This window comes from Sapajus apella, unplaced genomic scaffold, assembly GCF_009761245.1.
Source record: "Sapajus apella isolate SASKATOON/1434 unplaced genomic scaffold, GSC_monkey_1.0 scaffold1, whole genome shotgun sequence".
In the NCBI taxonomy this organism is placed as follows: Eukaryota; Metazoa; Chordata; class Mammalia; order Primates; family Cebidae; genus Sapajus; species Sapajus apella.
The window spans coordinates 85,056,506-85,079,209 of NW_022436941.1; the positions used below are offsets into that span (position 1 = coordinate 85,056,506).

Sequence of the window (22,704 nt, forward strand, 5' to 3'; positions counted from 1 at the left end):
ATGAGGGGTAAAGGTGGTGATAACTTTGGACCACTGGAGAGAAAGGCAGGCTGTAGAGGACTTCTATAACACGGGACCACCAGGAGTGGGAGGGTGGTTCAGTAAGGGAGGGGGAAGGTTGCCAAAGAAATTACTCATCTTTCAATCCTGCCAATCAGCTAATCGGGTCCTAAAAGAGCACCATTGTGCTCCTATAAGAGAAAGGAAATTTCCTTCTTTTCCTTTCTCTGGCACAGGATGGTCCTCTAGCAGATGGAATTTTGCATAAATCTTATATTCTGGATTTTAAGCAAAATTTTGTGCCTCAGTCTCTATGTTGCCCCCTCTCCTAACTTAAATGGACATTTTCCCAGTAGGAGATACACTCTAAGCTCCGTTATTCAAGCATGTTTTGACCATTAGAGCAAGATAGGATGTGGAAGAGGCATCTGTGGTCTAAAAGGAACCAACAAATTTTACCTAGTTTATAAATAAAATTATCACTTAGAAGTATCCTCTGTGGCAACTTTGGATGAGCAGCATAAATTGAAAAACAACCTGTGTTGTTTTATTTCCCCTCTTATTAACATCAATATTCATTAAAATTATATACACAAGTGGAAGTACTTCCATATATTATATCAGGCACTTCCACTTTCGTTGTTGCTGTTTAAAGACAAGCATTTTAAAGAGAACACTTTCCCCCTTAAAATCTGAGAGTATCATATTTTTTTTTTAAAGTTGTCATGCTTGGAAGCATTTCATGTTGCTGATACAATGCACTTTAGAATGTAAACTCTGGACCAGCCAGTTTCAAGATTACCTTTTTCCCCCATCATATAAAATAAGTCTTTTACCCTTTATATCCCTACCTCCCCCTCCCCCCTCCACAATTTCTTCATTGTAAACTGACCTGCAGTTTTCTCTGAAAATACCAGGCTAGTTTACCTATTAACATTATTTTAAAAAATAGGATTTAAAAAGAAATCCATTGACACAAATAGCAAACCCTGGCTGGAATGCTGCCAGTTCCCACTGCAAGTAGGTCTGCTGGTTCAGCTATTGAGTTCTGTGGTCTCATCAATCTCATCTGGATTTTTGGTCATCTTTTCATATTTTCTTTTGAAGAAGCCGAGCTGTAAAGGTGACGATATAAGAATGTTAACACCCGTGGCTTGTTTTGTAAGGTGCCTCTGACTGCTTTTACTGCCCACATCCTCTGAGGCACCTCTGGGAATCCCTGAGGCTCTGAAGAGGGCTGTGCAGACTGATGACCTGGTATCTATCACCCGCCAGAAGAAATTTATGTCCAGAGAGCTCAGCTGCATGCATAAAGCTACATTTTTCAGCATCTACTTATTTGAAGCTGAGCAAAATATTCAGGGTTCTTGATGAAAGGAAGGTGTAAAAGAAGATAAAATCCTTACTTTTTTTTTAAAGACATGAATAAGACATTGTAAACAAACTTGCATTTCTTTTCTCCTTGTGATAGAGAAGGTAGCATATAAAACCTGAGGTTAATGTTTTGTAAGCAATTCAAGGCTGGCCTTCAGGAGCCCTGTACTTTAAAATCTGATGCCTCTCTTACCTTCCATAAAATTGCAACCAGAGCTAACAGCAAAAGGATTCCAGCAATTATACTTCCTACTATAACTCCTGTTGGTACTTCAGCTTTCTCATCAGGTTTCATTATCATCAGGGGAATCTGGAAATGTAAGTTCACAACTGAGTTATGCTAATACCACAAAAAAGAGGGGAGATGGCCTGGTCCAGTTCTCTAATTCTGTAAGTGAAGGTCTACATCTCTAGAAAGGCGACATGACTTGCTCATGATGGCATACCTCAAATATCGTCAGAACAGTTTTAGAGAAAATGCTCCTGCAAAGTCCATCCAGCTAAAATATACAACTTGTCTAGTTTCCCACCTTTAACTGCATCAGTGTTTTGTGGCTACATCATGTCTGACAATGTCAGATGCTTATTTCACTTATGAAATAGAATCTTTTATTTCTGGCATACATTCAAATCAAGTGAAAGTATCATCAAGTGAAAGCAAACCACTTTGGGGAGGGGAATTGAAACTCATTAACTCAATTTCATGGTGACTAAACAACAGCTTCATATTGGGTGTTTAAAACACTACTTTTACTTAAACCGCATTCCAAGCTGATATCTATTGTTGGAAAAGTAGAAATAATATCTCAAGTGTCAAGTTGACCTTTCCAGTGGGAAAGCTGTCCGTGAGGCTGCTTAGGATTCTTTATGTCTGCTTCCTGGCAGTCTTTGAGATGCTGTAATAGAATGGCTACCCTGAGTTTTAACAGTAAAACTGTACAGTCTTGTTCTTTATTTGTGTTTTTATTTTTGAGACAGAATCTTGCACTGTTGCCGGGCTGGAGTGCAATGGTGCGATCTCAGCTCATTGCAACCTCCACCTCTTGCGTTCAACCGATTCTTCTGCCTCATCCTCCTGAGTAGCTAGGATTACAGGCATGCACCACCATGCCCAGCTAATTTTGTATTTTTAGTAGAGATGGGGTTTCTCCATGTTGGTCAGGCTGGTCTCAAATTCCCAACCTCAGGTGATCTGCCTGTCTCGGCCTCCCAAAGTGCTGAGATAACAGGCATGAGCCACCATGCTTGGCCTAGTTTTCTTTAATAGGGAAAGAATCTCAACCATTCTCTTTAGAAAATATTCATAAAGAGCTATATTTAGAAGCAAAAAAAGGGGGATAATATGCATTTCATTTACTTGATTTAACATTAAATTGCAGTGGCAGATGAGCTGCTTTTTGTTACATAATTTATGGGCTGGGCTAAACTTGCAGCTGGCCTTGGTGACTGTATTTCCTTTCATTTGTATCTTTAAGAGCTAAAATATAAGGCTTTATAAATTTATGAGTAAAGTGATGGTAAATTCATGTAGGTCACTGCTTAGTGGCAGTTATGAGCCTACTGCTCTCTTTTCCACAGCTTTCAAACCCAGGGAACCACGGATCCCTACAGACCCGGGACTATAGCATTTTGTGGGTCAGATTTTTAAGTGGGCTGGGGATTCAAATAAATGTAACAAACAATATATGTCGAGTCATTCTTTAGATTCAACACCTTATTCAAAAATTTATCCAAATTATTTAGATTTAAAAAATTTTCATAGACACAATTGAATAATATCAGGCTGGTGCAAAAGTAATTGCAGTCTTTGCCATTAAAAGTAATTTTTCTTTACTTTTTTGTTTGTTTGTTTTTGAGACAGAGTCTCACTCTGTTGCCCAGGCTGAAATGAAGTGGCGTGATCTTGGCTCCCTGCAACCTCTTCCTTCCGGGTTCAGTGATTCTCCTCAGCCTCCCTAGTATCTGGGATTACAGGCATGTGCCACCGCACCCAGCTAATTTTTGTTTTTATTAGAGAGGGGGTTTCACTATGTTGGCCAGGCTGGTCTCAAACTCACAACCTCAGGTGATCTACCTGCCTTGGCCTCCCAAAGTGCTGGGATTATAGGCGTGAGCCACCTCGCCCGGCCTTTCTTTACTTTTAATGGCAAAGACCGCAATTACTTTTGCACCTAGTAATTGACTTCTGTTATGTATTAGTATTGCTTAGAGAAAGACAAGAAAAGAAGAATCTAATGGGTTTACTAAAATTGTTCATTTGAATTTCCAATTAATATATTTAATATTGCTTTCTAAAAAACAGTTTTCAGTAGAGTTTCCCATACTGTCTGAACACTAGGTTTTTCTAAAGTGAGCTTTTAAAAAAATCTATACTACTTCTCCCCTATGTTAAGTTCATAGCATTTTGATTTTGAAGTCTGCATTTCCTTTGGCTCTATTTCTGATTTTCCAGGCTTCAGTCTTTGAAGAGAGGGTGTGAGCTTTCACTGAGGCTCCTAAACCAGAGGCAGAGAAGTGTGCTCTGTTGTGTGGAATAATTTTGCCTTGGACAAGAGTGGGGCCCCAGTGCTGTGAGCTTCACTCTCAGGCATGGAGTGAGGAGGCCCAGAGTTCATGGGGCCATAGCTTTTTGACCAAGTCTGTAGGTCGGAGCAGTGGAATGAGGCCAACTGCCAAGCTGGTTTTGGGGGCAGATTCTTAAACTGGCTTTCAACTCCTAACACAAGCCTTGGGAGGAAAATGCTCAGGGCCCTGCCAGCAGATTAACTGAGCATGGAAATCCCACTGTATCTAAATATGGCATATTCTAACCAGAGATTCAGTGCAAAGGAAAATTATCTCATGCCAGCTCTTAGAACAGAGAACCTTTGTTTTCTGTGAGAGTACATTTCTCTGTAAAAGCTTTTTTATCAAGGGGAGCATTTACAGTCCTCCAGAATGTAAAATCGAATGAATGGACATGTCACACAGTGTCAGTGTCTAGTTGTAAGGAGAAATATTTTTAAACACCCTCTAATAAATGCACTATCTATTAAGCATGCTTCAGCACCTTTCTTTAAAAATTATTCAAAATACAATTTATGATTTAAATAAGCATACTTAGGTTTTGTGGCCTATGCTCTAGACCATTTTGTGGAAGCAGGAGGAGAAAGGAAGAACCGGTGCTGCTGGCTTAGTCATGGAGAAGAGACACCATGGAGTCCCAAGCCACATAGAGCCCTTTTGTTGTGCTTCTCACTGGATCACCACTTCTAGGAAAGCCAGCTTTGCCAACACGGGTGGGGGCATTGAGGAGGGCAAATACATCAATGACCTTTTTGAGTAGCACACACTCTCACCAAAAGCTCAACACAATAAACATCACTTTAAAGATTAAGATTCTTCTACATAGATGTAGGTGAGAAGAGTGACTATTCCAGGTTTTTAGAAATGGAATGCCCACCACTAACCCTGAGGCTTGCAGGGAAGGGTGTGATATGCTTACCGTAACAGTGTTATCTTCGATCACGTATATCTCAGGGTCATAGGTGTGGATTTCTGCAGCTGCCGTTAGCTGAACTGTCTGGAAAGTTGACTGGAACACAAGAATAAGGAATACGTTTTACTCTAGCAGCAGCAAATGCAGAAAAGCTGACATGCTTATGATTTATTATTAATTTTCTGATGGAACATGACAAGCAAATGCCAGTTCTGAAGACCTACCCAGAATCTACTGTGCTTAAACCAGTGTTATGCAACAGGGCTGCCCGTCAGAAATACCCAAGGAAATTTTAAGACATGCAGATGCCTGCACCTTGCCACCACAAATCAAGTCTCTGGGGTGGAATCTGCACATGCGCAAGTTAAAATATATCCCTGAGCAGATCTGAACTTGAGAACAGGGTTGAAAAACAAGGATTCAAAAATGATTATTTTTAACTGGGGGAGATCATAGTTCAGATTTTTAAAAAATAAAGTTTGTGACATGAGAGAAAATTGTAAACTTGACATTTTTGTATACTTACCTAAATAAACCAACATTTAAAAGAGAAGAGAATTTTCCTTATGGGTACATATGTGTAAAATAATACTGTTTGAAAGTGCACTTGAACTTGACCACCTAAGGCCCTGAACGTTTTGGCATATTCTATCACATCAGTAATAATATCAGATTTCCTAATCTGAGTGTTTCTATCAAATAATACTTAATTTGGGGCAGGCATATAGATAGGAAGGATATTTTATGCTGTCATTACTAGTAACCTCCTAATTCAAAATAACGTTACATCCATTCCTCCATCTAGTTACTTTTCAGCTGGGCACAGTGGCTCACATCTGTAATCTCAGCACTTTGGGAAGCTGAAATGGGTAGTTAGATCATCTGAGGTCAGGAGTTCAAAGGCCGGTCTGGTCAACATGGTGAAACCCCATCACTATTAAAAAATACAAAAAAATTAGCTGGGGGTGGTGGTGGGTGTCTGTAATCCCAGCAACTCTGGAGACTGAGGCAGGAGAATCACTTGAACCTGGGAGGGGGAGGTTGCAGGAGCTGAGACTGCGCCACTGCACTCCAGCCTGGGCAACCGAGCGAGACTCAATCTCAAAAAAAAAGAAAGCATTTTTCAATAGAAATATTATTGATGTGTATATGTCACTATTTTCTCTGTATTAGGCCTGATGCCACTGTGAAGTAGAATGCAGTGCTCAGATGTTAGAGCTGCTTTCACATGCTATGACTTAGTTTTTCTGGTTACCAGGGCACATTATTGGACATACTCTATGAGGTAATTTGCTAAACAATATCTGGGAGCCAGAAATAATGTATTTCCAAAAATTGAGCCATTTATTTCCTTTCTACTGGCTCTGACTCTGGTTACTGTTAATTTTCTCAAGATAGATGATTGGATCAGAAATTAATCATGCTCACCAGTCTCTTAAACATATTATTGGGGGAAACATTAAGAGTATTCATATTGGTTTAAGAAAAAAAGTAGCAGTTAAGTAAATGCTGGTTTCATAATCCCCAAAGACTAAAGATGAAATAATTTTTCTTACAGTATTCTCAAAATAGGTCCTTCTCACAGGCACACAGTATCCTGCAGGGTTGAAGGTAGAGGTAGGCATGCCACTTACATCTGGAGAGTGAAGTAACACGCCTGCTAGCACTCATCAAGAGTTCTCCTTACAAATGGCAACAACTCTGTTATCAATTTGGAGGTCTGAGCAATCACTTTTGTTTGTTTGTTTGTTTCCCCATTTATTTTATTGCATTTTAGGTTTTGGGGTACATGTGAAGAACATGCAAAATTGTTGCATAGGTACACACGTGGCAGTGTGATTTGCTGCCTTCCTCCCCATCACCTACATCTGGCATTTCTCCCCTTGCTATCTCTCCCCAGCTCCCCACCCCCCACCGTCCCTCCCAGAGCAATCACTTTGTAATGAAATTACTTGCACTACATCATCGAAAGGGTAGCAACAGAAGGCAGTGCATCAGTGGGTTTTAATACAGGAAATGAGATCCATATTTCAGACTAGATTCCTAGGTGGTCTGAGAGACATCCATTTTGCTGCCTTAATAGCTGGAAACAAGGTGGGGATAAACACTTGACCTTTCACGAAGGAGGAGATGTGAAGGATTTGGCATACCTTGACATTTCAAGGGTGTTTTCTCAGCTTAACCACCATAGCCACATTAAAGCAGCACAAATAGTATACTTTCTAAGAAGTTTGCTCCCAGAAATAAACTACTGCTTCTGAAGATTGTTGGGAAGGTACTTTAAAAAGTCTCACAGTTAAAATGATGTAGCCTTAAACCAACTCAAGAAAAAACAAATGTGTTTTACAGAGCTGGCGTGAGTGCATTTTGACTTGCAACAGTCAGTGTTCCTTCCAGTTGGCAAAATTTGCTATGAAAACATTTGCTCCTCAAATCCAAGGAGCCAAAAATCAATGGAGCAAAACTGAGCACCACACTGCAGCAGCTGGGAAGTTGGTACAACTGACAGCACACTTCACATCTTTAAGGATGTAGAATTGTCCTGCAGGCTTGAGAGCAAATGCAACTCACAAGAAAGCGAAGTGAAGGCAAGCAAGCCAAAAGAAATATTCAACTTCTCACTTCCCCATTCCCCCAGTTCTGCATTTTTTTATAACCTTTTACTATTCCTTTTTCTTCTATATCTTTATCCAAGAATATTGCTTATATTTGACTCCAGGGATGAGTTTGGAGGGTGCTCAGTTCTCCAGTTTTACAAAACTCTATAGCAGAAAGTGAGGTTTATTGGAGAGATCGTGAAATGGTTCAAAGAAAAAAAAATGAGTAGCGTTTGCTGGTAAGCACCTTGGGAACTGATTTATTTGTTAAAAAGAAAAAAAAAATCTAGTGAGTGCCACAAGGGTCCCCAGGAGGTTTCAGACTAATTTCTGTTTTCTTCCTCAATTGGAGCCCATGTCAGGAAAAGGGATGCTAGCCACACAAGCTGTCAAATTTAAGGACAGGCCTGTCTATTCTTACACTGTTTCATGCCAGACTGAAATTCTGGCTACCAAAATCCCTGCTGAAAGCAAATATCGCTAGAGCAGACTCACTGTTGCCATACGGAAAAAAAAAAAAAAAAAAAAAAACACTGACATTGTTTTGGCTTTTTCTTCATACTTTACTTGGGGATTGAGATGACTTAGAAAGTCATGTGCCCACTGTGCTTTTCCATCAGGGAAAGGGCAAAACAGGAGAGCAGGGTGATGACCTGGCTGTAATACAGGAAGACATATTCTTATGCTAGATTCATCTACTGGGTGGTTTGAGATCAATCATACAATTAACTGAGAGCTCAAGGAGTAAGACAGAGACATAGGCATTTTGATTTGGGCGTGGCGGAGGAGACTGGGAAGATGGATATCAGGGGAGCTTCTAGAGGGAAACAAAGCGGGCCGCCCCTTGTAGCCCAGGGCTGCAGAGATGACCTTGACACCATTCCCATTGATGTGGTAGGTCACAAGGAGTCTGAGAAGCTGATCCTTTCACAAGTACCCCAGGTGACTCTGAGGCACTGCCGAATTGGATGAACGTTGGAAAAGGATAGAAGTGTGCTGCCTTACAGGGTAAAACTGCTCTGGGTTATCTGGGTACTGCAGACATTAGCCAGAATACTTTTTGTCAAAGGGGAAGAACTTGTCAGTGCAGCCTTATGTTTCCTTGCTATTGATAAATCCAACAAATAGTACTGATACTTACTGATGCAAAAGTCCCATTCCAAATTCTGGTAGTCACATTAACAAAGTATTCTCCTTTCACGTGAAGGTCTTTGAACCAGCAGGTAACATTACTACAGGGAACAGTTCTGCAGTTCTTGTAGCATGGAGTCAAAGGTAAAAGAGAGAGTGAGTTAGTAGGAGTTCAAAATAAATGCTAACATTTTAAAGATAGATAAAACCCAGTGCTGGGATGCATCTAGGGAAACAGGCAATCTCATGAGCTACTAGTAGTTATAACCCTCCTATCTTCCTTCAAGGGATTTTGGGACTACATCTCAAAATGTACAAAGTGCGCACCCTTTGCCCCATCCATTTCCTGTCTGTATAGACAGCCTCAGGAGATAATCAGCAATGTGCAGAACGAAGTACCCCAAGCCTGTTTATTACATTACTATTTAAAAGAGTAAAAAAAACCTAAAAACCCCAACCCCCCAAACTGTAACTTGTTTGTCAACAATGAACTAGTTAAATAAATTGTTGAACATACACAAAACGTACTACAATTCAGTCATCAAACCTAATGAAAGACTCCTTCGATTTTAAAAAAAGTTGACAGAAATAGGATCAGCAGTTCCAGGGGCTGGTAGGGGGGGAAGAATGCATAAGCGGAGCGCAGATGATGTGTAGGGCAGTGAATAGACCCTGTATGATACTGTAATTTAATTGTAGATACATGTCATTTTTACATTTGTCAAAATCCACAGCATGGATTTTAACAACGCCAAGAGTGAACCCTAATGTAAGCTATGGATTTGGGTTGATGATATATTAATGTAGTTTCATCGATTGTAACAAATATACCATTCTTGTGCAGTATTTTGACAGTGGGGGAGGCTGTGTCGGACAGGGGGCATATGGGAAACTTCTGTACTTTCCACTCAATTCTTCCGTGAACTTAAAAAAGTATTAAAAAATGAAAGTGTACAATTAAAAATCTATGATGTATTGGCCTATGTTCAAGGCCAAAAGATAGCATGGTCCACTTCTGCTACAGCATGTATTTATCTACTTGTATATTAATACACATTAAAAGAAACATAATTTTATTCTTCTGGATTCCTGTTTATACCATCCTTCACAGAATAAAACAATTGAAATCAAGAAAACCAGGAGAATTTTAATATTGTTCATGGCAGACAGCTGTGGTTTGTTTAGGAGTTATTGCTTACTAAAAGTTTACTTATTTGAATATTTAATATGTGCCAAGTACCATGCCAGATGCTAGACTAGTCTCTTTCCCAAAGAAGCAGGCATAGCTCGAGAGCAGGAAATGACAAAATATTGAAAAACAGAGAAGAGCAGCAGCATATTTCACAGCTAAATAAAACACATCACTATTTGTAAACAGTGCTGCAATGAACATACATGTGCATGTGCCTTTGTAATAAAATGATTTATAATCCTTTGGGTATATACTCAGTAATGGGATTGCTGGGTCAAATGGTATTTCTATTTCCAGATCCTTGAGGAATCGCCACACTGTCTTCCACAATGGTTGCTCTAATTTACACTCCCAACAGTATAAAAGCGTTCCTATTTCTTCACATCCTCTCCAGCATCTATTGTCTCCATATTTTTTAAATGATCACCATTCAAACTGGCATGAGATGGTATCTCAATGTGGTTTTGATTTGCATTTCTCTAATGACCAGTGATGATGAGCATTTTTCATATGTTTGTTGGCCACATATATGTCTTCTTTTGAAAAGTGCCTGTTTATATCCTTTCCCCAATTTTTGATGGGGTTGTTTTTTTCTTGTAAATTTGCTTTAGTTCTTTGTAGATTCTGGATACTAGCCCATTGTCAAATTGAATAGATTGCAAAATTGTTTCCCATTCTGTTGGTTGCTGGTTCACTCTAATGATTGTTTCTTTTGCTGTACAGAAACTTTTAAGTTTAATTAGATCCCATTTGTCTATTTTGGCTTTTGTTGCCATTGCTTTTGGTGTTTTAGTCATGAAGTCCTTACCTATGCCTTGGAACCAACCCAAATGCCCATCAAGGATAGACTGGATAAAGAAAATGTGGCACATATACATCATGGAATACTATGCAGCCATAAAAAAGGATGAGTTCATGTCCTTTGCAGGGACATGGATTAATCTGGAAACCATCATTCTCAGCAAACTGACACAAGAGCAGAAAACCAAGCACCGCATGTTCTCACTCATAAGTGGGTATTGAACAATAAGAACACATGGACACAGGGAGGGGAACATCACACACTAGGGTCTGTTGGGGGTTGGGAGGCTAGGGGAGTGATAGCAGGGGGTAGGGAGGTTGGGGAGGGATAATATTAGAGAAATACCTAATGTAGGTGACAAAGAGATGGAGGCAGCAAACCACCATGGCATGTGTATACTTATGTAACAATCCTGCAAGATCTACATATGTACCCCAGAACTTAAAGCATAAAAAAAAAATCAGTATTATGTGGAAGGGGGATTCAAGGGGCTTCTCCTCTGAAGCACACACCCAGCTCCTTCACTTTTCCTCCTCTTTGCCTTGTTTCCAAAGTGCACAATGCATAAACACAATAGCTTCACATGAGTTTTTCATGTGAAGTCTGGAACTTGTGTTTTATAAGAAATGACATCAGATAATTCCAGTAACCTAGATTTGAACATACATTAGGTTGGTGCAAAAGTAATTATGGGTTTCAAAACCATATTTACTTTTGCACCAACCTAATATTTTCTAAATCTTAACTTATATAAGCCATCAAAGGCAAACTAAGAAAGCTCTATGGTATCAGCTGGTAGGAGAAAAGCAGTGCCCTGATCACAGGTGAAGTAAATGTATGACCGAGGGGAGCTTTCACACATTAACTTGTCCTCACCAATTCTTTCGTGTGCCTGAAATTTTCACTTTTGAAAGATACAGAAGAAGATGTTTGTCCTATTTTCAGTGGATTGATATCTGCGTTACACCTGATGTCACCAGCCTATAAAAGAAGAACACCGATCAGACTTCGGAAGCAAAACAGTTTATGATGTTCCTTTCAACATGTTAGGAAATCTTACTGTCACTTGTAGAGGCCTGGGAAGGTCTGTTAGGCTTCTTTCAACAGTGCTGACCTCGCCACATTTCATATAATTGCCAGGTGAACATGAAGTATTTAAATGTTCCTGATGTGAACTGACGAGGTGGGCTAGCTTCTTATAGCCCACATATAATAAGGCAAATTTGCAATAGCTAAACACTGAATAATTCAGGGTAATCCTCTCTGGAACATTTTAGAATTTTGATTTTCCTGTAGCACACTACAGGAGTAATACAACTGTTGATCAGCTAAGTGCTGGACTGAAGATGAGCCAATGTCAAGGGGTTTGGCTAGAGCAGTACTTCTCAGCCCAGGCTGTGTGCTAGAGCCACAGAGAATGTTTAAAGAAAAACCCTGGTGTAAGAGTCTTAGCCCTAGAAATTCTGATTTAATTGCCTGGATTAGGTCTGGACACTCTTATTTATAAAAGCAAATGGAGGGATTAAAATGAACAGCCAGGGCTCAGTATTACCAGGAGAAAGTCCAGGCTGGCTGCTTGAAGACCAGTTCCTTATTGCAGCTGTGAAGACCTGCTATGCTCCCCATGTAGGTCCCACCTCTCACTTCCCAGTCCTCACAGGGCCTGTCAAAGTCAGATCTTCACCTGGCCAAAATGGGGTTTTTGGAATAATTTCTCCCACCTGCAATTCCCTAGACTCAGACATTTGTTTTCTTGTAACAATATTTTCTTCGAAGATGAAATTAACTGCTAGTCAATTAGCACTGGGCTGCATAGGAGTTATCGTCTGTTTCCCCCCTGTAAAATGTCAGACACAATCACCCTAATCTCATGGGTTATTTACATCTTTAAAGTGTACATTCTTATAGGCAATTTTGTAATCTTTACCTTGTCTGTTTGCACCCCAGTTAGGTACATCAGTGGGTTCTTTTCTTTGGTATATTGAGGGATGTGGATGATTACAGATGCCATGCTTACTGGAACACTTCCTGTTGTTACCTACGTAGAGAATAAAACATGGCAGTACTGCTACAGGATGCACATGATGCAAGGAAATTCACCAGTAACCCCTGTGTTGATGAAGAGTAACTATAAAGTGGTAAGATTGAGTGCAAATGAAAGCGAACCATCACTTTATAGTCACACTTCAGGTCTCTGTGTCTCACCTCTTAAAACCCATTTATGCCTGAATTATGCCTGATATGCAATTTCAAAAAAATTGCAATCATACCTTGGTGATGACCGTAAGCATAGGCTATAAGTAACTCCCACATGCTTAGTGTTCCAATAATGGAACACTAGGCATAAATGGCTCAATGGAAAAAACTCAACATCTACAATGTGAATAGGTAAATAATTTGTGCCTTGAGAGACGCAGTATAAATGGTTAAAAATGCCACCTGTGGAGTTGGCCTGCCAGGGTGTTGTGTCCCACTCTGCAGCTGATAAGCAGTGTGGGTTGGGCAAGGAACTTGATCTCTCTATGCTTGTTTTCTTATTTGAAAAGATGATCAGAAATTCAGTAGGTATGTGCTGGCACAGGGCACTGGCACAATATCTGTTCTCACTGGTGGGGGTTTCTGTTCTAATTGGCCAGGGCTATTACCCTACTGGTAATTTAAACATTTTAAATAACATCCCTGGGAGTAACAAGATCAAGCTCATAACTAATCTGGGAATTAAATGGATAACATATGTAAAGCACTTGAACAATGGCTGGTACTCAGTACACTTTCTATGAATGTTATTTTATTACCATGAATTGAATAGATACCCCATTAGAGAATGTGGTTGCCAAATACCATTCACATTTTATAAATTCTATTATAGTATCTGGACCACAAAAATTCTTCTAATCATTTTTTGAATTACAAAATTGCAGGGTTACAACCATGTAACAAGCTAGTAAGAAATGAACAGAAATAAAATGGTATTGACTTACAATAGTCAATAAATTCTTCTTACTTTCCAAAGTTTAATTTTATTACATTCTAAAATAGTAATTCATTCACAAATTTTATCTCGATATAACTGGTAGTAATAATTAGATTAATAATTGCTTACTAATAGCAAATAGAATTTGGTTCAAAAATATTTTTAGGTACTACCTGGTATTACTGTACAAATCTATACAAATGGTAAATGCAAACAAAAGTGGTCTCTAAGGATAATTATATTCCAAAGACTTTTACCCACAGCTTTTATAGTAATGCTCTGTTGGTTAATGTTGAACATTTGCCTTCAAAATATATCAATTGTCCTTTACCCAAGACACATAACTATGCATAAAGCCTAGTTGTTTACTTATCTATGATCTAGCCTATTGGTTCTCAAAGCATGGTACCTGGACCAGCACATAGGCATCACCTGGGAGCTTGTTAGAAATGCAAATGTGTAGGCTCACCCCACACCTACTGAATCAGAAACCATGGAGATAAAGCCCAGCATATGTGGCTTCACAATTCCTCCAGGTGATTTCAATGCACACCCAAGTTTGAGAACCACGGTGTATTTCAATTTCTTTTTACTTTCTTCTTTTATTTCCAGACTCATTTTTTTCTTCCCACTTTCTCCTGGATTTATCATCCTTAGGACAGGCTTACCAACCTTCAGGGAGAAGATGAATTTTGGACCAATATCTTCAAAACTGTGCACAATAGAAGGAACATTCCCATCCGAAGAGACTTCATAAAAATTTATGTTGGTGGATCTGTTGGACGATGTTTGTAAAGCCAAATATTTTAGTTTGCTTTTGTTCTTGAAGCTTAATATTTCTTTTATTTAAGTAACTTATAGCTTAGGTTAAAGTAAATTTTACTTTTAGTTACAAAAGCACCAAATAAAAAGAACTTCTTGTTATGGGCTTATGGTCCAATGTGTGTTTCTAAGACTAACATAAATTCCTTTCAAAACATATTTCTTCATGGACTTTCTGCAAAGAATTGACTTATTGTCAAGTTTTGAAATAAGTACAAAAGTACTACTTTAGAACTGATAGTAGAAGTGTTCCCAATATTGCTGTTATAGTGACTAGCATGTTAACATAGTAGACAGTCGTACTTGTTGGTTGGATGAATGGATTTATAATCCATTTGGTGGATTAATCACCTTGGTGTGGCTAAAGTGTAATAATAGGGTATTGAGCTCCTTCAGTATTCATTACTGGATGCCTGTATTATTCATTCTTGATATCCTACTTTAGCTGCAAACCAACTCAGATGGTTTGGGTCTGAATGGGGTTGGTCAAATCTATTTCCACCTTTAAGATGGCTGACCCAGAGGTTTTAGTAGTCTGAACCTAAAGGCACTGGTTGATCTTGACTTCTTTGCTTAAGATTGTCAATGAAGATATGCAAACAAAGTGATGATGAGATCAGAGAAACCCTCATAGGACCACTCAGACTAGAATGAAACTGGAGACTTTCTCTCTTCTCACTCATTTCTGGGGCTCTGAGGTAGGATTCCAACCAGAGTAGTTTCTTCAGGTGGTAACTGGGGGATGAGTGGTGAGGGTAGGGGTCTCAGAACACTATGCACATCCTTCCCATTTATTCCCACTGGACAGTTGATGTTAATTATAGAATATTGAGTCTATTTCTTAAAAACTTGAGGTAGACATTTTCTGAAGTAGAAATGTTTTGTTCTTTTTACTAAAACCATGTCTTTCTCTCCTTTATGCCTTAACGATTTTTTCCAAATCCTTAAAAGGAAAATATGTCATAGGGAGACTTGAATAGATGTATTTGTCAAGGTTATATATGAGAGGAAACAATGATTTGTCAGCCTGACATGGAAAATGGGAAAACTGACTAGGATTTGAAACAGAAAGCCTGGCTGTGTGTGCATGAATTATTTCCTATGCCTTCCAGAAGATCTTTGTGTGAGATCCTAAATGGGGCCAGTTTCTAAATTAAGGTGGTCTGCATTTGCATTTTAAAGAGATCTGACTCTTTTCCATTTGTTACTTAAATGTTCCTTAAGTTACGTAAGTTTTGATCAATATATTTATAGTAGTGCTATCTATACTCAGAGGGATCCTGCTTCAGAAATAATACTATTATCATTATTTCTACCCATCTTTTTTTTTTTTTTTTTTTTAACAATATAACTGTTCCGGATTTTTTTCTAGAGTTTGCAAAGATGTTTGTTAAATTATTTTGCAGCATTGCTTATGATAGTTAAACAAAACAAAATAAAAATGCAAAACAACCAAATATCTTGTGAATATTGAATTGGTTACATTAATTATGTTCCAGCCAGGACTAGAATAAGTTAGATCTGTATTTCCTAATATAAAAACTTTTCCAAGATAATGTAAAATGCAAGGTACAGAAGAGTGTTTTATCATTCCTTTTGGGTAAATAAAATGTGCACGTGTGTGTGCATACGTGTGCGTGCGTGTTATATGCATATATCTCGGTAGATAAGCAACCCTGTATCCAGAAGATATTCTGAAAACAGTCTTGTTAGTCTTCTATGGGGAGTGGCACTAGGGAAGGTGAGGAGGGATGACTTCATTTTTCACTGTATATCTTTCTCTAATGTTGGGCTTTCTAGGTAGTAGGACTAGGAGCCATTTTAGCTTTTGTTCTTTATAATTCTCTATTTTGATTTTTTTGAGGATATGATATATTTTCAAGAACATTAGCATACATTTGAATTTGAATTGCCATTACAAAAATATATGCCTAAGATGATAATCAGTAAAAAGGTCTCATTTCAATCTTATATTTATTTCATGCTTAAATATCTTGGAAAATATTGGCCATTGTAGGAGAGTAGAATAATAAAAAGGCTGTATTGACAAAAATATTTAGAAGAAAGGATCAATATAAAAAGGAAAAAAATTCAAATAATGTGGGAACATCAATTTGAGTTGGTTACATTTGTTTCCAATTTCTTATTTTAGCAAGTGGGGATCCTTTGAAGTCTGCAGTTACTGATGAATTTTTCAGAGATGTATTATTTGGACTGTATTTTGCTTCTGCTTGTGCTGTTTGCAACTCACTCGATACAGAAGCATTCTTTTCATCTTTGCTCATGTGTCTCAAGCTCTAGACATGATGACATATTTTCCTTTTTGTTTTTGCTCAGAGAGCTATTGGATATCTACAAATTCGATGCTCTTAGGACTGGGGTGATGTGGTAGAAACTAGACAAACCTGCTGTCACTAGATTTCTTGGGAAAATGCCGCAGTGTGCTATTTGGAGGTCCTTGATCTGTGCTGGGAAGTTTTCCTAGTGCTTCATCAGGTAGAGAACTCTGGTTCCCAAGCTTGGAGGAGGGCATCAGCTGTGACCAGCACACCTGCGCATCCGTGCTCCAGTTTGTCTGTGCCACGAACTCACCTTACTTCTAAGTGTGAGTTAAAGTGATATCAACCTATTAGTACCTGTGAAATTTGTATGTTACCCACTTCCCAAGACATCCGTCACTCTGAACAATTAAAGACAGCTGGTATCAACCAGTGACATTTACACCACTGCTCTCAGGTTTGCTCACTTTGGGCAGGTAAAAACAGGGAACAAAGCATTTCTTTATGGATGATCTCCTTTGGAAAAAACCTTGTTTCCTCCTGGCTGGAAGAAAACCCTAATCTGATATGTTAGGCATTTTCCACTCAGAAACCAGACTTGATCTAGATTCAATATTTGAATATTCAACCTGTGACTAGATTCAATATTTATTGCGTACCCACCATGTGCAAAACACTGTGCTTGGGGCTTCAATGTCCAGGAATGGGGCTACTGCTTGAGATCTCATATACAGTGGGAAGTAGGCAGGGAGAAGAAAGTGCAGGCAACACTCAGGACCTTTGAGAGTTCTGTTTCGATGTTTTGGGAATGTTTGCAGCTACTCAGAGGGCCTGTAACGTGGAGTGTGCCTGTGATGTGTGGCTACAGCGGTCTTTCTCTGTCTTTTCGGGGTGCTCTCATTAGTTTAATAAACATAATGACTCACTCAAGGTTTTCCTAGGGACCACCATGCCTGTGGACTTCTGTTTTAGTTGACAAGAATTTTAATTCAAATTCTTCAGTTAAGAATGAGCATACAGGCCAGGCATGGTGGCTCATGCCTGTAATCCCAACACTTTGGGAAGCTGAGGTGGATGGATCACAGGTCAGGAGTTTGAGACTAACATGGTCAACATGGTGAAACTCCATCTCTAGTAAAAGTATAAAAATTAGCCAGGTGTGGTGGCGCATGCCTGCAGTCCCAGTTACTCAGGAGGCTGAGGCAGGAGAATCACTTGAACCTGGGAGGTGGAGGTTAAAGTGAGGTGATTGCACCACTGCACTCCAGCCTGAGTGACAGAGTGAGACACCGGCTCAAAAAAAAAAAAAAAAAAAAAAAAAAAGAATGAGCATACAGAGGACTTCTTTAGCCATGAGCCAAAAATCTTCTAATCTAGAATTGGTGTCAGTGGTAACAGGCTACTCACTGCTTCACTTACCTTGTTAAGTGAATTTCAGCATCATACAGGAGAGGAATTTTGAGGTTGACTAAATTATCAGCCTTGTTTTCTTCTTGGCTTTCACTATTGAAAGAAACATAAGGAAATTACTTAAAGAGAAATATAAAGCTATCCATTATTCCATTCATGACTTCATCATGTTTTACCTTAAGGCTTGGAAACTGAGAGATGCCTGATTCTGAAGGTTTTGAAGATTGAAGTCGAAGTTAATAGTAAAAGTCACCTATACACAAAATTAAAATTTGTCAGTCTATCATGCTTCATACTCAGGGGCCAACATGAAAAAAAAATGTTTCCTATAAAAGTTTCCCAAAAATTTGATTCTGAATTTTATATACCTTAGGCTTTCAAATTTGTAGAAAATCTTTACTGATTTGTGCACCTTGTTTTACTATGCCTCACGTTAGAATTAGATAAGCTTGACTTTCAAGTGACACATGTAAGTTATCCAGGCGTATATTATACCTGTCTGAATCTGGAAGGTTGAGCTGATGTGAAACTTGTTACCAGGGGTAAATGAATGATCTCTGTGACTCTGTGTATAGTGCTTTGACCAATGCTACTCAACATATTCCGACAAAAAGAACTTTCCATATTGTGTGTGCCTTTTGGAATGAATTATGTGGAGAAAATCCACGTGTTATTAATAATTTAAAGAAAACACTCAGATACTGAAAACTTCCCCTAAGTATGCAGCCAATTATTTTGTGATGCCTATCAAATGATGATAGCAAGATGTTACGCTGGTAAATGAACATGTGTGCTGAGGAGGGCTTGCATAGATTCGAGGATGAAATGCAAGTTGTACCTGTTGTTCTCTCTTTAAAGCAGGGTAGCCTACATCGCAAGCAACAGACTTCTGAGAGGCAGCCACCTGACACGTTACTTCTGTCCCATCAACCTGAACAAGACCAAGGAAACAATAACAATCAGTTGCCTTGCAACATTTGTGTGTGCATGCACACACCTGGTAAAAGAGGTGCAGTGATATTTTAGCGGTAAGGTTGGTTCATACTGAAATAGTTTATTTCAAGACCTGAAATTGTATACTGCCCAGGTGGCTAATATACTATTTTTATTGCTAATCCTAAAGATACCTAGGATATCCAACAAACCTAAGGAAAGATTAAATACTGTAGTTTTTTCCCCAGAAACAAATAATAGTTTTTATATTTCAGATGCACAAATAGCTTTAATTCAATATTTAGAAATGCTGGCTTTAGGAATACCTTTTTCTCAATTTATTTGAAACATTTTCAAGAGAAGAAAATAAAATCACATACTGGTGTTTGTGTTTTAAACAATTTGAAGGGTCTTTTTTCACTTTCTTCAGGTTTTTTTCCCCTTTAAAAAAGTAGTTGCCACTTGGCACAGGATGTTTAAAAACCAAGGTCAGGATAGGTTTAGAACTCTAAACCTACTAAGGTCACATTAACTTTAAATTAAATGAAACCATTGTTTAATTCTTTAATCAAGTAGTTGATTTGGAAAATCTCAGCGTTCCCTTCTCTCCCGTTTTTTCTTCATTATTTGGTGGTAGGGGAGTGACCAGGGAGCACTCATGGTCAAGCGTGTTCCTGGTATAGCAATCAAGTCAATGTGATTAACTGGCTTTGCTGGCGTGCATCATCTTGGCAGCAGCAAGAAACGTAGTTGCAAAGCTCAGGCTAAGCTTTGGGACGTAAATGTCTCAGAGCAAGTGCACTACATCTGTGCAGAATGCAGCAGCCTCATCACACTGATGGTTCAAGAAGAGTTATGCGAGTGTCTGGCTACTGCTGCCAAGTCTCAGGGTAAAGGAAAAACTGACCCAAGCTGTCAAGCAGAATCTAGATATAGAGCCAGACTATGTTCTCATGTGGTTTAACTAGTAGAAGCCATGAAGTTCAGACTGATCATGCTGAGGGTTAAGGTGCTTCTATAAACAACTCAGAGGACATAGAGAGGACAGTGATTGATAAGGAGGAAATGTGGCGGAGGGAAGTGGAGGGTCTCATCACATACCGGCAGGGAGAATGAAGCAAAAAACAAGTTTTCTGAAAAATCAACAACAATTCCAGTGTTGTATGCACTTTCCTTTTTGTTTTTCAGCGTTACCGAAAAGGTTAACCTTTTGTTTTGGTTGCTGACAATAAAGGGTTGTTCTCTGTTAAAAGTCAAAAGGAGGCGGGAAAAAACATTACTGTTCAATAAAAAGGGCAGTATTTCAAAATTTCACTCATTAAAATCTGAAACTCTTTAGACTTATTTAGAGCACTGAGAAAATTGCTGCATAATAAACTATCTTTGCATTAAAATGATACTGACAATAAGTAAATACAATTGGATTTTGTTCTTTGTTGCTATTACATTAGAGGGAATGGAACCATTTAAATACAGATAATTTAATATTTCTTATTGTTTTACTCCCATGTGGATGGTAGAAATTGAAATTTAGTTTTTAAAGGTCTTTATTAGTTGTGAATTTTCTTTTGTAGAAAAACTCCATAAACATTGATTTGAATAAAGTAATCTACTGCGTTTTTTATTTCTACATTTTACAACAAGCTTTAAAGTAAACCTTACTGAGCAGCTGGTACTTGTTGGACATCTAGCACTAGATCAGAAATGCAGACTCCATCCTCACCACAGTCTTTATGAAAAGGAATCTACAAAAAAGGAAAAAAAAGATCCGCATGTTTGCTCTCGGGTTGAAAAAGCAAATTACAAAAGAATACATACGGTATTATTCTAATTACATAAAGTACAAAACCAAATAATGTTTCAGGAATATATAAATGTTTAGCAAAATAGTAAAGCATTAATAAACAAAAAAATCAGGATAATCATTTGCATAGGGGAGCTAGATGAAAGTGTCTATGGTGGGGACAGCTATACACAGAGCTTCATATGTATTGGTAATATTTCATTTTTTGACTGGTAAGCACAAGCCATTTACTTTATTTTTATTTATTTCTTCAACAAGTATTTGTTGAACACATACAATGGGCCAGCCCTGCCTTAGGGACTGGAAATACAGCAGTGAACAAGAAAGACAAAAATCCCTGCTGTCATGGAACTTCAATGTTAGTGAATTTTACATATATGTAATTGTATTTCATTTAGAAAATTAAGAATTTAGTCATGAAGTCCTTGCCCATGCCTATGTCCTAAATGGTATTGCCTAGGTTTTCTTCTAGTGTTTTTATGGTGTTAGGCCTCATGTTTAAATCTTTAATCCAGCTAGAGTTAATTTTTGTACAAGATGTAAGGAAGGGATCCAGTTTCAGCTTTTTGTCTACAACTAGCCAGTTTTCCCAACACTATTTGTTAAATAGGGAATCATTTCCCCATTGCTGTTTTTGTCAGGTTTGTCAAAGATCAGATGGTTGTAGTTGTGTGGCGTTCTTTCTGAGACCTGTGTTCTGTTCCATTTGTCTATATCTCTGTTTTGGTACCAGTATCATGCTGTTTTGATTATAGTAGCCTTATAATATAGTTTGAAGTCAGGTAGCATGATGCCTCCAGCTGTGGTTTGTTTTTTTTTTTTTTTTGCTTAGGATTGTCTTGGCTATGCAGGCTCTCTTTTGATTCTATCTGAAGTTTAAGGTGTTTTTTTTTCCAGGTCTGTGAAGAGGATCATTGGTAGCTTGATGGGGATAGCACTGAATCTATAAATTACTTTGGGCAGCAGGGCCATTTTCACGATACTGATTCTTCCTAACCATAAGCATGGCATGTTTTTCCATCTGTTTGTATCCTCTCTTATTTCCTTGAGCAGTGGCTTGTAGTTCTCCTTGAAGAAGTCCTTCACATCCCTTGTTAGTTGTATTCCTAGGTATTTTGTTCTCTTTGTAGAAATTGTGAATGGGAGTTCACTCATGATTTGGCTCTCTGTTTGTCTAGTATTGGGGTATAGGAATGCTTACTATTTTTGCACACTGATTTTGTAACCTGAGACTTTGCTGAAGTTGCTTATCATCTTAAGGAGATTCTGGGCTGAGACGATGGGGTTTTCGAAATATACAATCATGTCATCTGCAAACAGGGACAATTTCACATCCTCTCTTCCTATTCAAATACCTTTTATTTCTTTCTCTTGCCTGATGGCTTTACTCAGAACTTCCAATACTATGTTGAATTTACAGGCTGCATCCTAAGTATCCTTCAGACACTATTGCAGTGACTGTGAAACTCTGTGGGCCAGTCTAAATCCATGAGGGGTAAGCTGCACTTACACTGAAGACCTTGGCAGTCTCAGAATAAGCTTCAAGGGCAGGGCTAGTGCCAGGGTTTTCCAGGCTGATGTTCACACGCAAATCCAAAGAGTTGACAACATCAGAGGGCTCCTAAACATACACACATACAAGGAGAGAGAGAGAGTCAGTTTATTAGGGCATAGCAGCATTAAAACAAGAAAATGATTACAAATATGTTTATAATTAGGAACACAGTCAATTCTCAATCAGGTAGAATATCTTTGTTTTGAATGCTCAAGATCCTTACTTCTTCTCTTCCATCCTCATTCTGCTTTCAGCCTCTCTTCTACTAAGAAATCGAAGGAGGCTTGGGTTTTATAAGAATTTGAAGCAGAAATTCTTAGTTAAGCTCATCAGTTCTTGTCGAGAAAGCACTA

General features: G+C 38.5%; 1 protein-coding gene across 2 annotated transcripts in view; it reads right to left on the reverse strand.

The window, feature by feature from the left end:
• Positions 1 to 524: 524 nt before the first annotated feature.
• Positions 525 to 22,704, reverse strand: part of ITGA2 (integrin subunit alpha 2) — a 100,013-nt gene continuing 77,833 nt past the window's right edge. For both annotated transcript variants that reach the window (XM_032281071.1, XM_032281079.1), the window contains 13 exons: positions 22,307 to 22,417; positions 20,655 to 20,737; positions 20,094 to 20,235; positions 18,898 to 18,990; positions 18,236 to 18,312; positions 18,069 to 18,152; positions 14,221 to 14,323; positions 12,502 to 12,612; positions 11,451 to 11,555; positions 8,591 to 8,704; positions 4,859 to 4,948; positions 1,568 to 1,684; positions 525 to 1,115 (listed from right to left, as the gene is read on the reverse strand). In XM_032281071.1, the coding sequence (XP_032136962.1) occupies positions 1,035 to 1,115; positions 1,568 to 1,684; positions 4,859 to 4,948; positions 8,591 to 8,704; positions 11,451 to 11,555; positions 12,502 to 12,612; positions 14,221 to 14,323; positions 18,069 to 18,152; positions 18,236 to 18,312; positions 18,898 to 18,990; positions 20,094 to 20,235; positions 20,655 to 20,737; positions 22,307 to 22,417 (1,311 nt within the window). In that variant the 3' untranslated portion in view covers positions 525 to 1,034. The remainder of the gene's footprint in view (positions 1,116 to 1,567; positions 1,685 to 4,858; positions 4,949 to 8,590; positions 8,705 to 11,450; positions 11,556 to 12,501; positions 12,613 to 14,220; positions 14,324 to 18,068; positions 18,153 to 18,235; positions 18,313 to 18,897; positions 18,991 to 20,093; positions 20,236 to 20,654; positions 20,738 to 22,306; positions 22,418 to 22,704) is intronic.